Source organism: Schistocerca gregaria, chromosome 4, assembly GCF_023897955.1.
Source record: "Schistocerca gregaria isolate iqSchGreg1 chromosome 4, iqSchGreg1.2, whole genome shotgun sequence".
NCBI classification, from domain to species: Eukaryota; Metazoa; Arthropoda; class Insecta; order Orthoptera; family Acrididae; genus Schistocerca; species Schistocerca gregaria.
In genome coordinates, this window is record NC_064923.1 from 352,526,236 (window position 1) to 352,544,774 (window position 18,539).

Here is an 18,539-nt window from a genome sequence, read left to right on the forward strand (position 1 = left end):
TTTTTTAAGGAAGGGAAAATAAACATTTGCTCTGATTTGTAATGATAATAGAATGGACATAGTATATATCAGTTCTAGGCTGCTGTTGCGCAATATAAGAAGGGAAAGGAAATGTCTTCTTGAGGTGTACAAAAGACTATCTCTTCATTGTCGAAGGAAAGTTGCTCCGCTGCTCTGCGAGAGAAGGAAAATGTTGAGAGGAAAATAGGTAAGAAAAAAATGCCTTCTGCATTGGTGAGCATCTGAATAGTATCTTAAAATTCCGGCAAGAACCAAAGTCCCAGGAAGCAAATAGGATTCATACATACAGGCAACTGGCAACCTCTACTATCCAAATATTGTATTTGAGGCATTTAACCGTCAATTATGATTTTCAGCATATTTCCAAATATCCTCCAGTAGTCACAATGTTGACTTATTGTAAAGTGTTCAATTTCTATGTAAGAATAATACTTTAGGAAAGTAGCATGCGTATTCTGCATAATAAACGATGCTGTGTGGCCCATGATCCACGTTGAAGCGTTGTTTGTTGCTCATGGATACCTCAGTTTTTGTGGCTGAATGATCTCTAAAAGGTCTACACTACTGGGCGTTGACGAAGAAATGTTATAATTTCTTCTGCATGTCCGCACGTGAACCTATGAAGAAGCGTATCGACTCTTCCGCATGCGTCACAGTTGGGCGTTGGATGAAGGCCTATTTCACGTAGCTTTCCATTCGTTGCTACTTTATCGTTGACTGCGAGATACCAGTCGGTTATGACGCGTGATGGTAACATGTCGCTGTGCACATTCCGCCATATTATACTCCAATGTGTATGTGGATGTTTTTCTTCGAGACGATTCCTGTGGTTTGTTGTCATGAGAAGGTCATAAAGCTTCCTGTTCATCAGGCTTCCGTTATCGACGATGTTGTGTCGAATGTAGCTCATTTCCATGTACTACAGTCGCACATGTCGGTAAGAAAGTGGAATGCCGGCGATATTAACGGGTGGGTCAAAGCTATGAGGCTTCCACCGCTGGATGAGGTTTCTGATGAGAGTGGTCCTCCGGGTACGAAACTCCTTCCTGATGCGATTTAGGAGCAGGGTGACACATTTTTTGTGTACTTTAATGAGGTTAAGGCCACCTTTGGACGAAGGTAAGGTTAAGGTATTGAATTGAACTTTGAAAACATGCCCTCTAAAAATAAACCAACATAACGCTTGTTGTATACTCTTGGCTAGGTGGTCGGAGATTGGAAGAATTTGCGCCAAATAATTCATCTTGCTCGTAATGGCGATCTCGATGGTCTTAACTTTCTGTAGTATGTTCAAGTCACGGTCGGAGTGAAGCATCAAAGCAGCACGTAATTTATTAAGCATGTGTGACCAGGTCTTCGTCAGGAATTTGTCTGGTTTGGCCTCAGTGTGAGAATCCTTTATCTTGCACCAGGTAACATGGGATATGTCTCCGATACCGCCACCAATCTGCAAAACTGTGGTTTTGGTTCTATTGAGTATTTCTCCTGAAAGAAACGTGAATGTTTGTAGAAGAGTTGCTGCTGACAGAAGTTGTTGCGATGATGACACAGTTACGCATATATCGTCAGCATACGCAATGCATGGGATAGTGACAGACTCGACGCCAAGCCCGATCCCGCTATGCGCTAAGTTGTTCAGTACGGCTCTACTGCAACGGCGTACAAAATCATTGACAGAGGACATCCTTGGCGGATGGATTGCTCAATGGAAACTTCTTTTGTAAAATGGCCATTAATGAGAATCCGTGAAGAGGCGTTTGTAGTAAGTTTGCGAATTAATTCTATGAGATGAGGTCCAAATCCTAGTTTCTTCATGCTTTGAAAGAGGAAATCATGACGTACACGGTCATAAGCCTTCTCAAAATCTAGAAAAATCAGAGCGCCCTGTCCTTTAGTTTCAGCATATGAACAGATGATATCCCTCAAATCGCAGGCAGCTGAGATTGCACTTCGGCCTTGCACTGCACTGTACTGGTAACTGCCTAAAACCTTGTACATAACTGTTTGCATCCTTAGCTTAATCGATCTGGTGATGATTTTGAAGTCGGCATTCAGGAGTGTGATGGGTCGCATGTTTTCGACCTTCCTGCTGTTCCCTTTTTTCGGTAAGGGCAGGATGATACCTTCCGTAAATGCCTTGGGTATGACCTCCAGGTGCCAGAGTTCATTCGCTATCTCGAGGAGTGTCGGACCGAGGAGGTTCCAGTATCGCTGGTAAAACTCAGCGCTGGGACCATTGGGTCCTGGTGATTTCCCTTTCTTTGCACTGTGGACCGCCAGTCGGATTTCGTCCTGTGTGAAAACAGATTCCAGCTTTGCATTATCCTGTTGTGACAAGCGACAGCTCAAGGTCCTACGAAAATCCTCGCACGAGTGTTCATCAACGAGTTGCTTCTTGTAAAGTTGACTATAATAGTCATAGACGGGCGAGATGATGTCACGTTGCTTCGTGATGGCATTCTCAGCGTCATCAACGACGGCTTCAATCAACATGGCTTTACACCGTTTCGTCGTTCTCAGGATGTGGTACAGAGAGGCCCGTTCTTCGGCGGCAACGTCCTTGGGGTGGGCTCGCACAATGATGCCATGCATTCGTTGGCGTTGTATCGCCGTGATTTTCGCTTTATATCGTTTGATCTTTACGTCGATGTCGCGAGAAGGATTGTTAGTGCGACTGTACAGTTCTCTCCAACAGTAAAATTCAATAGTCTGTTTCTGCCAAAAGCTTTTTTGTCGGGCGTAGCTCTTGAGGGTCAGACATAATTTAGGCTTAGCACACTGAATCCACCGCTGTAGAACGCTAGCGTAACGACGTCGGTGCCGCTGGAGCTGTTGCCACGTTATGTTCACCTCCTCTTCAAGTTGGGCATCCTGCAGAAGGCTGACATTCAATTTCAAGTAGCCCTTCCCGCGATAAATTGGCTGGCGTTGTAGGTTGAGGTAACACTGATTTGCACAATGGTCGGAGATGTTGACAGGAGCTATGTCACAGTTCACAGTGTGTCGCTGGAGGGCTTCGGACACATAGATCCTATCCAGCCGACTGGCAGAATGACTGGTTACGAAGGTGTACGCTACCCGTTCACCGTGCAGTTGTTCCCATGTATCGTGAAGACGCATGTCATGAATTAAATGTTCAAGTTCGCTACATCTGTTCGTGTTAGGAGTTTGGTCTCTGTCGTTGAGCACACAATCGAAGTCACCACCAAGGATGAGATGTTCACGATAACCGCTAAGAAGAATGGGAACCTCGGTTTTATAAAATTTTGAACGATCTCTCTTATGAGTGCTACCTGAGGGGGCGTACACGTTAACAATCTGCACACCATTCACTCGAAGAGAAATGCCACGACCACTGGGCAGCCGCTGCACGTCCGTAAAGGGTATACCGTCGCGCAGAAGGATGGCAGTGCCTACAGCATCCTGAAGATTGATGTTATCAATAAGAACGTAACCGGGCACTTCTAAGGCTGTGACTACTTCCTGTAGGAGGGCACTGTCAACGCTGGTACCATACAAGAAATCAGTTAGCGAACGGAGTTTCACCGCACTTTGAATTCTATTGACGTTAAGTGTGGTAATGTTGTAGGTTTGGCTGTCACACATGATGGTTCAGAGGACAATGAGCTCTGAGTTTTGGATCGTCCTGCTCTCCGGCTTTGAACCAAACTCGTTGGTAACGTTTGGAGTACGAAACGAAATGTCAAAACCAATAACGGGTCAGGGAGGGGAAGGTCGCAGCGCGATGGTCATGCGCGAGAGCAACTACTGCTGCATCTCCTCGTTCTGCTGCTACCACGGCTCATACCTGTCGGGGTTCTGCGCGGTGCGCGCGCCGCCCTGCCCGCCACCGCCGGTTGAGTCTGTCAACGTGGTCGCATCCGCCTGGCAACCACGCGGGGCTGCGACTGACGTCAGCGAGTTCCTGCGGGAGCGCTGCTGCAGCTGCTCGCTGCTCTGCTCGCTCTTCCTCATAGCCGTTACGGTGCTCTGTTCCCTCTCAGCGCTAAATAGTGCCTTCAGGTGTCTGCTTTGTTCACGAATGCGTTCTTGCCTCGCGGTGTACTCGCAGCGCACGAAGATTGAGGTTCAGTCTCGCTGCCACTTTCTGACATGTGTACGGGTCTCAAATCATTCGACTTTTCCTCTTTGCTACTATTCCCTTTGCGTCTCCTTCGGCGGCCTTTCTTCGTGTCTGCTTCAGTCTCTACCAATAGGGGTTGTTCAGGCAAACTGATCTGCACCCGCTCCTGTATCTCACACGGCTTAGTTTCAGAGGTGGCTGGCGCATCGTTGGTATCCAGCGGTAACTGCCCCGCTGAGGATGACGGTGCCGAATCGACGTCCGTCCTACCGCGAATGTCTTTGGCCCTGCAGTCCCCCTGAACTGGCATCTGCGCCTCGCTAACATGTTCCGGTTGCCGGGGTGGTGGTACAGTCCCCGCGACCACCTCACTCAATAGTGGAACAAGCTTTTCACTACCGTCTGCAGGACGCTCCCGTGGAAGTTGAAATGGACGTCGACGTGTACAGTTCATCCGCAGATGTTCTGTTGAATGGCAGATCGAGCAGTTAGGGGGTTGTCCAATGTAAATTACCTGTGCACGACAGCCGCCAATGGCAACATACGAAGGTATATGCTTTTCCCAGTCTACACGTACACTTCGCACCCCGTTGTTAACTTGGTAGCGATAGGCACTCGACCATTTTTCATTTGTAACTGACAAAACAGCGCCGTACAGTGACAGAGAACGTGCAATCAGATCATTAGGGCACTCAGGTGGCACATTAAATACCCTGACGGTTCTCACCCCGTATCCCGAAGGCACGATTTGGACATTACTAATACTGCCATCATTATGACGGAATGGTCTCACACCAACATGCTCCTCAACGAATTTCTCATAAGTGTCACTCGAAATAAATTTGATAAGTAACGTGTACTGCACAAAGTCCAACTGGAACGTATCGACTATCTCTTCAGGCAATTGCAAATCCTCAAAGATCCACTCATGAATTTCAAACGCCGTCGGTCGCAAGGCAGCGCGATCGAAAACACACTGAACGCTGTTCGCTCTGTTAATTGTCGACATCTTACTTACAACAGTTATACAGAAACAAACGTTAACAGCGCTCGCACACGCTGCTTAGCTCTCCACCTCAGCAATGCTCGCGACGTAAACACTGGCCCGCGCTACCGCCCGTCACCGCGCGATGTGCTCAGACCACGGGTACGGGCTATCATGCATCAGAAAATGTTGCTTCTGTTTGAATGATTTATGTCTTACATCTCTTGCTTCTGCCACTCAGCTATATTTTGACTTACTGTTTGCAGTACTCCAAATTTTCTTATCATTGTGTCCATATTTGTACGCTAACTTCCTGGTTTATGAACTGCTTTGTAGTAAACTCACTCAGTTTAAGTGCCTGTCACGCTAATCTATCAGAACGATTCTGTAATCCGATTAACAATTTTAGTGCTGTGTATTATGTTACCACTTTGAACTTTTGGGCATTTGCATTAAACTGTGTAATGCCATAAATCACAGATAGCATCTCCTTTCCTGTTGCATAAAAATTCTGTTGGCACCCGTGGTTTAGGAAAAAAGAAAGTGGTTATGATATTTAAAAAAAAGGGGGAGCATCTTTGGTTCATAATCAAAAACGTCTTTGGTCCCAGGTTCGAATCCCGCTGCTGCTTAAATTTTGTTTAATCATCAGCATTGGCGGCCGAAGACTTTCAGCAGAAGAAGTCACCCTCATTCCGCCAACTGCCCTGTCAACGAGGGTGGACGTGCGGGCAGAGTTTCAGGGCACTATCTAGTCCTACGGGTAGCAAACTACCCCTAAAGGCGGATGAATCAGCAATGATCAACGGCATGAGGATGCAGAAGGCAATGGAAACCACTGCAATACAGACACGTAACGTGTATCCACAGGACATGTGGCCTGTAATTGAAGAAGTGTCACGATGATCTCTCCACTGGCAAAAGATTCCGGAATATTCCCTTATTCGGATCTCCGAGAGGGACTGCCAAAGGATAGGTTACCATGAGAAAAAGACTGAATCATCAACTGGGAGTGGAATGTCAGAAGCCTGAACGTGGTAGGGAAACCAGAAAATCTGAAAAGAGAAATGCAAAGGCTCAATCTAAATATAGAAGGGGAAAGAAGACAAAAGACTTCTGGTCAGAGGAGTATAGGGTAATATCAACAGCAGCAGAAAATGGTATAACTGGAATAGGATTTGTTGTCAATACTAAGGTAGGCACAGAGTATCTTATTGTGAACAGTTCAGTGATAGGGTTGTTATTATCAGAATCTACAGCAAACCAACACTGACAACGATAATTCAGGTATATATGCCTACGTCGCAAGCTGAAGATGAAGAGATAGAGAAATTGTAGAAAAAAAGGTTACATGAAAATATGGGCTTGGGACAAGAAATGAGAGAGGAGAAAGACTAATTGAGTTCTTAACAAGTTTCAGCTGGTGATAGCGAATACTCAGTTCAAGAATCACAAGAGAAGGAGGTACACTTGGAAAAGGCCGGGTGATAAGGGAAGATTTCATTTTGCATCATGGTCAGACACAGATTCAGAAATCAGATACTGGATTGTAAGATGGACCCAGGATCAGATGTAGACTCAGATCACAATGCAGTAGTGATGAAGTATAGGGTGAAGTTTAAGACATTAGCCAGGACGAATCAATACGCTAAGACGTGCGGTGCAGAAGTACTAAGGAATGGCGAGATACTGTTGAAGTTCTCCAAAGCTACAGATACGGCGATAAGGAATAGCGCAGTAGGCAGTGCAGTTGTAGAGCAATGGGCATCTCTAAAAAGGGTCATCACAAAGTTGAGAAAGAAAACATTGGTGCAAAGAAGCTAACTGCGAAGAAACCGTGGGTAGGTGGAATGAATACATTGAAAGCTTCTTTTAGGGGGAAGATTTGTCTGATATGATAGAAGAAAAAACAGGAGTCGACGTAGAAGAGAGAGGGTATCCAGTACTAAAATCAGAATTTAAAAGAGCTTTGGAGGATATAGGATCAATTAAAGCAAAATGCATATATAACATTCCAGTAGGATTTCTAAAATCATTGAGGGAAGTGGCAACAAAACGACTATTCACGTTGGTATGTAGAATGTATGAGTCTGGCGACATACCATCTGACTTTCGGAAAAGCATCATCCACACAGTTCCCAAGACGGCAAGAGCTGACAAGTGGGAGAATTATCGCACAATCAGCGTATCAGCTCATGCATCCAGTTGCTTACCAGCATAATACACAGAAGAATGTAGGAGAAAATTCAGGATGCCCTACATGACGATCAGTTTGGTTTTAGGTAAGGGAAAGGCACGAGTGAGGCGATTCTGACAGTCAACAATGGAAGCAAGATTAAAGAAAAATTAAGACACGTTCTTAGGATTTGTCGACATGGAAAAAGCATTTGACAATGTAAAATGGTGCAAGATGTTCGAAATTCTGAAAAAAGTAGGGGTACGCTATAGGGAGAGACTTGTCATATGCAATATGTACGACAAATATGAGGGAATAATAAGAGTGGACGACCAACAACGAAGTGCTCGTATGAAAAAGGGTGTAAGACAAGGATGTAGCCTTTCGCCCCTACTGTTCGATCTGTGTATCGAGGAAGCAATGATGGAAAGAAAAGGAAGTTCACGAGTGCAATTTAAATTCAAGGTGAAAGGGTATCAATGATACAATTCGATGATGACATTGCTATCTTGAATGGAAGTGAAGAAGAATTACGTGATTTGATGAACGGAATGAACAGTATAATGAGTACAGAGTATGGACTGAGAGTATATCGAAGGAAGAAAAAAGGTAATGAGAAGTAATAGAAATGAGAACAGCGAGAAACGCAACTTGAGGATTGATGGTCAAGAGGTAGATGAAGTTAAGGAATTCTGCTACGTAGGCAGTAAAATAACCAATGATGGATGGAGGAGAGCGGACATCAAAAGCAGCCGAGCAATGTCATAAAGGGCATTCCTGGCCAAGAGAAGTCTGCTAATATCATATGTCGGCCTTAATTTCTCGGAATGTACGTCTGAAGTATAGCATTCTATGGTAGTAAAACATGGACCATAGGAAAATTGGAACATAAGAGAATCAAAGCATTTGAGATATGGTGCTACAAACTAATGCTGAACATTAGGTGGCCTAATAAGGTGAGGAATAAGGAGGTTCTGTGCTGAATCGGAGAGGAAAGGAACATGTGGAAAGCACTGATGAGGAGAAGGGATAGGATGATAGGACATCTGTTAAGACATGAGGGAATGACTTCCATAGTACTAGAGGTAGCTGTAGAGGGCAAAGCTGTAGAGGAAGACAGAGATTGGAATACATCCAGCAAATAATTGAGGACGTAGGTTGCAAAGAAGAAAAAGCTGTGCCTTGCTGAGTTGGTTAGCCGCACAAGCCGTAAGACATTATTTACGTTCTAAATTCGGACTGAGAATACACCTGAGTTTACTACTATCAGTATCACAAGAAAAGATGAATTATTTTTTGAAATCTGTGAATATCAGCACTGGATATGATGTCACTCGTTTGTTCAGCATCTAAAATGCTGTTTGGCTATCTGTTGTCTATTCGAAATTTACAACATTTGCAACAACCGGTTCAATGATACAGTAAATTTTGCAAAATTTTTAGTGAATTTCCTATAATGTCTTTGTAGACCTAAGAAAGACTGAAGTTGTGTGATTGTTTGCGGTCTTATGATTTCACAGACAGCCAAAGGTAATCAGGTATTTGTTTTAAGCCATCGGCACTAATTACATGGCAAAGGTATTTAACTGTTGTTTATGCAAAATCGCATTAATCCGCACTGAGTATCAGATGTGCTGTCTGTAGTGTGTCGGACACTTATTCCAAACACTGGACTTATTCTTATATATGTCTCAAAAATATAATTATGTCATCCAAGTACATCATTCTTTTATTCATCATCCAATAGTCTTTGAAATGTTGCTGGTGCATTTTTCAAGATCACATGACATTCCGCAATACTGTTAATGGCCTGAGGGTGTGGTGAAGACAGTTTGTGACCTATCGTCTGGAACTACTTGTAGTTGATGATATCCAATTTTTAGGTCCGTTGTTGAAAAGTATAACCATTGACCCGGATTGTCCAACGTCTCTGTAATAATGGGAAAAGGATACATGTCAGTGACAGATTTGGTGTTCGAGTATCTGTATTCGCAACAGAATCTGTAGTTCTTAGCACCATCCAGAAATCTCTGTGGGAAAATGACGACATTTGCACTCCAAGGAATAACACTACGTTCTACTGTTCCTTGCGCCAGTTGCTGGTCAATGGAGTCTTCCATCAATAGTTGTCGACACTTGAGTACCTGATATGGTTCCCTAAAGACTGGAGCACTGTTACTTGTGGGCGTATGATGTTGTGTAACAGGCGTCGCTGGTAAAGGACCATTTATGTATAAATCTAAAAACCATTGTACCAAAACTTGCAGCCCTTGTCGGTCACTTCCTTGCAAGCAGTTCACTTTATTATGTAATGCAGACGCATTCATGATTTGCTGGTGATTCTATTTGACACATGACCTATCAATGTCTTCTTCATCTATAACATGTAAATAGCCAATCATTACCGCCCTTGGCAGACTGACATCATTCCTAGACTAATAGGAACCATGAACTCTCCATTTCTATTACTAAACTGTGGCACATACCTGCGCACAGGACAATGCATTTCATCTAACTCTTCTTTTCTTTGTAGTGGTTCTACCACAAACAAAACTTCTTGCGACACATCAGTTCAAAAATAGTTCGAATGGCTCTGAGCACTATGGGATTTAACTTATGAGGTCGTCAGTCGCCTAGAACTTAGAACTACTTAAACCTAACTAACCTAAGGGCATCACACACATCCATGCCCGAGGCAGGATTCGAGATTGCGACCATAGTGATCGCACCGTTCCAGACTGAAACGCCTAGAACTGCTCGGCCACACCGGCCAGCTGACACATCAAAATCTGCAGGAATTCAAACCAACATTCCTGTACCTGGTGGTATGTTAACATGGAAACCAATATCTAGCTGGCAGGTTCACAGTTTAGTTGGCAACATCTTCATGATTGGTGTATCTTGAAACATTCTCTCGCTTGCAATTGTTGTGCGTAGTGGAAAAAGTTCCAATGAGTTCAATTGTACACCACAAAAGATCGATTTTGGCATTATGTTTATCAAGAAAGCCTAGTACGAGGATTGCAAAATAATCTTCACCAACATTCCTCAACACTTCTATCTATTCTTGAAAACTCTTAGCTCCAATGTTAAAGTCAAATTGAGTTGTTCCTAATGGCTTCATGTCGTTGTCATCTGCTCCACATAAACTGTATCATGGAGACAAGTGTCTTGTTGCCTAAGTGATCCAGACTAATGACTGACCCGTGAGCATCTGTGTCTACCAAAACCCTATGTCACTTGCCCTGTACTAAGCCTAACAAACAGCACTCTATCTCTGCATATGTGTATGCAGTGCTAAATTCTAGGGGGAAAGCCTTCTGACAGGCGATGCATTCGCATTTGCGTTCAACAGAAGAATTTTCTGGTCATGTTACCCTTATTTTTTATTCCTACACCAACTCGACCACACTCATAACAATGTCGTTCGGGATATTGCTTCTGCAAATGACCCTTACATACACATCTGTAGCATCTTACTTCAGAAGTGAAGGCCCAATGGTCATTACCCCCTTTCATAGCAATATTGATTTCTTCCAGCTAATAACTTTGGTCAGGACTGACAGATTCTCCATCCTGACTCTGTGGTGTCAGGATGGAAAATCTGAGCCCTATTTTCAGCTTAACACAAGGTAACTGCATCAGCTTATACTCATTGTGTCAGATCATATGTTTATGCATTAGTCACCCACATCTCAACCATAAAAAAGTCTCATTTTCTCATTAGGCTTCTGCAATAAACTACTCAATTTCACTCTAAAAAATAGCACACTGTTTTCCTTTAGGTAGCGTTGACACAAAACATAATCAGCTCCTGGAACTTTCCTGCTTGCTAAGCCCCTTATAATACATTATACAGGGTGTTACAAAAAGGTACGGCCAAACTTTCAGGAAACATTCCTCACACACAAAGAAAGAAAATATGTAATTTGGAGATGTGTCCGGAAACGCTTACTTTTCATGATAGAGCTCAATTTATTACTTCTCTTCAAATAACATTAATCATGGAATGGAAACACACAGCAACAGAACGTACCAGCGTGACTTCAAACACTTTGTTACAGGAAATGTTCAAAATGTCCTCGGTTAGCGAGGATACATGCATCCATCCTCGGTCGCATGGAATCCCTGATGCGCTGATGCAGCCCTGGAGAATGGCGTATTGTATCACAGCCGTCCACAATACGAGCACGAAGAGTCTCTTCATTTGGTACCGGGGTTGCATAGACAATCCAGACACATGTCCACATAACATTTTTATTTTTTTTATTTGTGTGTGAGGAATGTTTCCTGAAAGTTTGGCTGCACCTTTTTGTAACATCCTGCATGTGTTTCAGCTTCACCCATCGACTGCAAGGTACCCATATGTAGTGCGCCGTGCGTGGCTCGTGTTCCCGCCTTCAACTATTTTACACCGTGCTTTTAACGTACTTCTGCCTCACTACGGGCCAGAGTGGCCGTGCGGTTCCAGGCGCTACAGCCTGGAACCGAGCGACCCCTACGGTCGCAGGTTCGAATCCTGCCTCGGGCATGGATGTGTGTGATGTCCTTAGGTTGATTAGGTTTAATTAGTTCTAAGTTTTAGGCGACTGATGACCTCAGAATTTAAGTCTCATAGTGCTCAGAGCAATTTGAACCATCTGAACCAAGCCTCACTACGTTAATTTAAAGTACTGCTGACACTGAGTTGCTGCTTTACCCAGCTGTGAGCGGCGTTAGCAGCTCGTATCAATATATACCCTCTCGTAGTATCTTTGCTGGACTGCTATTACTTCCCGGTCGTTGTCTGTTGTAAGCCAGTTCGTGTCGTGGGTTTGGGTTGCCAGTCAGTTGGAACGTGTTTGGAGAGTAGTACGAACCTGTCAGTCGGGGAGTTGTAATGGAGCACTAGTGCAGTCGAGCTGGAGCAGCAGTGAGGTCTGCGCCGACATCGCTCGCCCGACCATTGCCTCCACGCATCACTTGAGCTGGACCATGGTCTTGGTGGGTCGTCGGTCGGTCGTCCTACCGGACGACGCGTTTTGGCTCGCCGATCGTTCATGAGTCGGCTGTGTGTGTGTGTGTGTGTGTGTGTGTGTGTGTGTGTGTGTGTGTGGTGTGTGTGTGTGCGCGCGCGCATCGACTCCCGATTTGTCTTTGTGCACACTTAGGTACTGTTTTGTATCATTCAGGTCTTCATGCAAGTGTTTGTCAGGTTGTGCGTGTAGTTGGCATATGTCCACTGGAGACTATTTTCGATGTTGTCGGCATTCTGAGAGTCTGTCGGTTGCTGCAGACCAGGGAAGTTATTTCCGCGCAGTGCAGTCGGCTGGGTCCGCTGGTGGTCCCTGCGCAGTGTTGGAGCGTGTTTGGTGCGATCCGATTGCTACGAGTTTCGTGGTTCACCGAACCAGGACGTCAAAGTTGAGTAGTGGTTTCAACTACCCAAGCCATGTCCATTCATGTTGTGGTGGTTCGTTTCGGTGGTTCGCTGTTGGGGAGGTTTCCCTGTAAGCAACACCGAGTGTTTCTATTTCTGAAATTTAGCCGCAATGCGGTCCAATTAACTATATTGGTTGACTACAATTCGAGTACACCAGCGGAATTTTCTGTCCTGTGGCCGTTAGTGTTCTGGTTACCTGCCCGGGCCACTAACGTAATTCGTAATTTCAAGCAGTATCCTCTCCTCCTCTGTTGTCGCTGTCCAACATGGTGTGTAATTTTGACAACTAATATCTACTTCATTGTGGATTATGACGTTCTTAATCTTTTGTGTTTGAGTTCTCATGTACTAATTGATAGCAATCAAGTCGTTGTGTTGGTCGGTCCGTGGCTGCGCCCTGGTTGGGTTGCTATGGATCAAATGTAGTTGGGCTCACCACCTGTCTCACCTAAGTGAACGAGGCCAGACCGACCTCCCTGGAGGCTTCTGAGTGCCGTTGTCTTTATTGTCTTTCCCACTGGTGATTAATTATCTGTTTCCAGCTACTTAAAAATTAAGGATTACGGTTATATTTTTAAAAAATTTTGGAAAATTAATTTTGAGCCTTCAGCCTTGCACCTTTGTTCTTAAAATTATCTTTAAAGCTTAAACATTGCGTCCTTCTGCCTTTAAAAGATTATGGTAACATTTTTTAAAATTTTGAAATTCAATTGTGGCCTTCAACCGTTTGAATTGCACTTTGCATATGTTTATTCAATCTACCTTGCCTCGAGGCTTTCCACCTAGCTGTGATGTATGTTTTTAATTACTTTATTGCATTTTTATCTTGTTGATTTTAAGATTTCTTGTTTGGAGGTCGTCAGCCGTGAAAGAGTTACATTTGGTAAAGGTTCGGCTTTGTGCCACTTTTGTTGTAAATATGTAATTAAATTACAATTAGAAGGTGAAACTGACCCCAACCTTATTTGGCCCTTTCCACAATCCTAATTACCTGTTCTGGCCAGCGCGTTTAGCGGAGGTTTCATGGAGGCATGTTTCATTCATTCATTTGCACAATTTCGCAATAGCTAATATGTCTATAGTGAACAGTTACGTCCTGTACTGATTTTCGAGAAAAAGGCATTATTAAATTTGCTTCTGAAAAAAGGGGAGGGTGCACTTCACACTGTCTTAACTTCTCCTGACTGCTGTACCATAGCTTGTGAAGTGTCAGCTTGCTTATGTAGCTCTAAATAAAGACCTGCTGAAGGGGTTTTATTCGCTTCTTTAAAGTAGTGAAAGTTTCGCCCATATTAGCACCAAGTGTTTCGACCGCTCATCGATACAACAAATGAATATTTACCCCTCATCATAGCCCAATGTGACTGTGAGCACTCCTGCTCCAAGTGTTGAAACTGTGTACAATTACCACATGTAGCTGGTACAGATTTTGTACATGTCTACTCTGGACCTGATAAGTTATACAATTTGCACCTCACTGGTGTTGAATACATTTGCCTGGTATTTCATCTAAAGAATTAGAAATCTGCAGGTTCCTGAGGTTTAGCAAACGACACTCTGAGTGTGGAATTAATGTCCCTTCGATTCGACATGACCATAAACGATTAAACATTCAGAAAGCTCAACACGAATATGCTTCATTCACTGCACTGTGTAGCACGGGGGTGGAGATCCAGACGGTTATGACGATGATGGCGTAACGTGATCCTGCTATGGGCGGCGTCAACCGACTTAAACATTTCTAACGCTAATATGTTGGCGCCTGGATTAAGACCACGGCTGTTGTCGGGATGACGGAGCATAGAGTGCGGTGGAGCAAGACGACTGGCACGCTGAACAATAATTATGAAACATTAACGGCACATGAATTTATTAATTTAAAGTTATAATCGTGTATTCTTCTCTGTGGCGGCGCCCAGGCCAGCGGAAATGGCGCGGATGACCCCACAAGTGTCTACTCTGCCTCAACAACCTTTGGAGGTCATCGTCGCGGTGGCTTCCATTCACGTAAACATTGTTTTGGTCGGGCGGGCAGCGGGTGTTGGTGACGGACAGAGTAGCTCGTACAGCAGGCACTGCTGCCGACGACAGCGACGGCCTATTACCAGAGCACTCACGAGGACATCGAAGGGGTGTGTTCGAGTACTTTCTCAGCAGCTCTGATTGCAGCATCGGGCGTTAAATTGGCTCGTCTTGGCTTGGTGTTGGCAATAATAGATCTCTGTTGCCTAACAGTATGCCGAAATTTCCTCAGTTAATAACAGAAAATTATTTCAGATGACAAAGAATATCTGTTGCGCTACGCGTGTGTGCCTATACTGAATCATACCTGAAGGGCAGTCTGATCATATTCTTATATTATCCTTTTTGGGCTTTAATAAAAGGGGCATCTTTGTTCAGGTCATGCGAATCAGGCGAAATGCAATTCAAGTCGTTCTGATGCTTTTGAGCGCGACTGTACAACACATCTACGAACTTACTTCATGGTACATCGTTTTTTATTTGTCTTCAACTGTACTAGTACAGATTGGGATCTATACCCATTGGAGGTATTTATCCACTGAGCCACATCATTTGTGTTTTGTTTATTAAATCGCTACCAATAGGATGACTGCTATATCGATTCTGTATACCAGTTCGCTATTTGGTTGGTACCAGCTTTAGTCTCTGTTCGTATGTTTGTGATAACAGTGAACCTGAACACCTCATTTATCGGTTTACTTTTAACTACTTGTAGTAATGCTTCATTGCATGTAAAGCAGTGCAACTCACCCTTTGTCAGACCCAGATTGCGCAGGTATGCGAAGAAGTTCTGGGGCCGTCGTTCAAACTCTGGTCACATGGACACTTCTCGTATGAGGCTTCTGGTGGAGACGATGATGGTTAGGCCACTGCCCAGACGAGGGCCCACCACGGGCGACTTGTACTTCTGGGCGAGGTATGTGAACTCCTGGTACTGCGATCCCAGTGTCTTGCTCAGCTGGCGGACGCCAGGGTAGTTGCCCACCAGGGGAAACCACGTCGGACCTAAGGAGGCAACCAGTAATACATCCATAGAGGCGTCCAATAACAAGTGAATTTCAATGCCTCAGTGAAATGCCTGCTTAGTAGGTAGTCGATTTATACTGTCTAGCTAACCTACACTATGCGATCAAAAGTATCCGGACGCCTAGTTGAAAATGACTTCCGAGTACTTGGCATCCTCCATCGGTAATGCTGGAATTTTATATGGTGTTGGCTGATCCTTAGCCTTGATGACAGCTTCCATTCTCGCAGGCATACGTTCAGTCAGGTGCTGGAAGGTTTCTTGGGGAATGGCAGCCCATTCTTCGCGGAATGTTGCACTGAGGAGAGGTATCGATATCGGTCGGTGAGGCATGATACAAAGTCGGTGTTCTGAATCATCCAAAAGGTGTTCTATAGGATTCAGATCAGGATTCTGTGCAGGCCAGTCCATTACAGAGATGTTATTATCAAATAACCACTCCGCCACAGGCTGTATTATAAACAGGTGTTCGATCGCGTTGAAAGATGCAATCACCATCCCCGAATTGCTCTTCAATACTGGGAAGCAATAAGGTGCTTAAAACATCAGTGATAGTGCCACGCAAAACAACAAGGAGTGCAAGCCCCCTCCGTCAAAAACACAACCACGCCACAATACCACCGCCTCCGAATTTCGCTGTTGGAACTACACACGCTGGCAGATGACGTTCGCCGGGCGTTAGCCATACCCACACCCTGCCACAGGATCGCCACATTGTGTACCGTGATTCATCGCTTCATACAACCTTTTTCCACTGTTCAATCGTCCGATGTCCACGCTCCTTACACAATGTGAGGCGTCGATTCATACACACCGGTGTGATGTGTGGCTATGAGCAGCTACTCGACCATGAAATCCAAGTTTTGTCACCTTCTGCCTAACTGTCATGGTACTTGCAATGTATCCTGAAGCAGTTAGGAATTCCTGTGTCATAGTCTGGATAGATGTCTGTCTATTACACATTATGACCCTCTTCAACTGTCGGCTGACTCTGTCAGTCCAGAGACGAGGTCGGCCTTCACACTCTTGTGCTGTACGTGTCCCTTCAGGTTTCCACTTCATTATCACTTCGGAAACAGTGGACCTAGGGATGTTTAGAAGCGCCAAAATCTCGTGTACAGACGTATGACACAAGTGACACCCTATCACCTGACCACGTTCGAAGTCTGAGTCCAGAGGAGGGCCTCATTCGGTCCTCTCGGGATGTCTAATGGCTACTGAGGTCGCTGATATGGACTACCTTTCAGTAGTTGGCAGAACAATGCACCTAATATGATAAACGTATGTTTTTGGGGGTGTCTGGATACTTCTGGACATATAGTGTACGTTTTATCTTATACCGTTTTCGTATTGAAAATACAGTGTGTTAATGCACATTCGAGCCGAAATACACATCCAGTCACATTAATGTCATCAACGCTTATATTCGACACCAACATGCAATAACCACTCACAGACAGCAGGTGTCAGCTCTAGCAATGAAGGGTATATGAAGCGTGTCGCGGGGACACGGAAGACAAAACAGTCGTAGTCGCATTGCGAAAACGGAGCGATTTATTTGACGTCCAAAAGGGCATAATCGTTTGCTTTCGAGTCAGAGCTGGAAGTGTTTGTGAAACTGCTAAGTTTGTTAACTGTTAGCCTGTCGTAATGATTAAATTATTTCGTGAATAGCAAAATAGCGCTATCGATAACCAAAGTCGTGTTAGCTTAGGTGCACCAAGGGCCATAGATGACAGAGCTGAACAGTAGCTGCAGAGATGTGTAGGAGCGAAAAGACGTGAAACTGTTAAGCAACTGAGTGCAACTGAGTGAAACAAGAGCCCAAGAACCGTGTCTCCTGTACGAACGTTCGGCGAATGTTGCAGATTATGCACCTCCACAGCTGGCGTCCTGTTCAAGCACACACGTTGACTGCTGTTCATCAGAGACAAAGACGGCAATCTGAAATTCATTACCACAACTGGATGTCCACAGAGCAGCGACAGGTGACCTTTCCAAGTGAATCACGTCTTACGCTCCATCGGCCAGATGGCCGTTAGCATGCACTGGATGAAACTCCGAAAGGAAACACGCAGCAACCATCTTCAGATGGTTCCAAGCCGGAGGAAGGAGCTTTATGGTGACACTCCCTGAGTGACCTCGTCATTCTGGAAGGTACAATGGATCAACACAAGTATACATCTAACTTTAGGGAACTTGTCCGCCCCTGTAAGGAGCTTATTTCTCTCGGCACGATTGGCATCTACCAGCAGGACAGTGCAACATGTCACACAGATCCCAGTGTATGTGCCTGGTTGGAAGAACACCGAGATTAGTGTTCTGTATTCCTCTGGCCACCAAACTTCGAAGATGTGAACGGAATCGAGAATCTGAGTGTCTCACAATGGTCTGCTGTGCAAAAGGTACTTATTCAGTCTTGCGACAGGGGGTGATAATGTGACTTGACAGTGAATAAAATTTTGGGTTCAAATATGTATTCACTAATGAGTCTCCAGTAACCGTTCATCTACCTCTCCGTTGCACATATACAGGGCGAGTCAGGAGGAAAGGTACATGCTTTGAGACGCGATAGTATTAGTGATTCCGAAGAAAAAACTTCATACGGACATATGCCCTATTGCGAATGGTTTCCGAGATAGAATACGTTTAATATCACTTTTGTACGTTTTTCTTTAGTAACTCGAAAACCTCACGCTCCAACGAAAACGTGTCTCAGTACACAATTAAACTAAATAAATCTGCAACAGGAAAGATCCTGTTTATTTTTTGTCTAGGACTAACAATTTGCGCGAAGAGATCGCG

The 18,539-nt window shown here is 44.5% G+C and overlaps 1 protein-coding gene across 1 annotated transcript in view; it reads right to left on the bottom strand.

The window, feature by feature from the left end:
• Nucleotides 1-18,539, bottom strand: part of LOC126267727 (probable cytochrome P450 305a1) — a 106,936-nt gene that overhangs the window by 24,586 nt on the left and 63,811 nt on the right. The window contains exon 2 of the mRNA XM_049973029.1: nt 15,529-15,715. Coding sequence (XP_049828986.1) covers nt 15,529-15,715 — 187 coding nt within the window. The remainder of the gene's footprint in view (nt 1-15,528; nt 15,716-18,539) is intronic.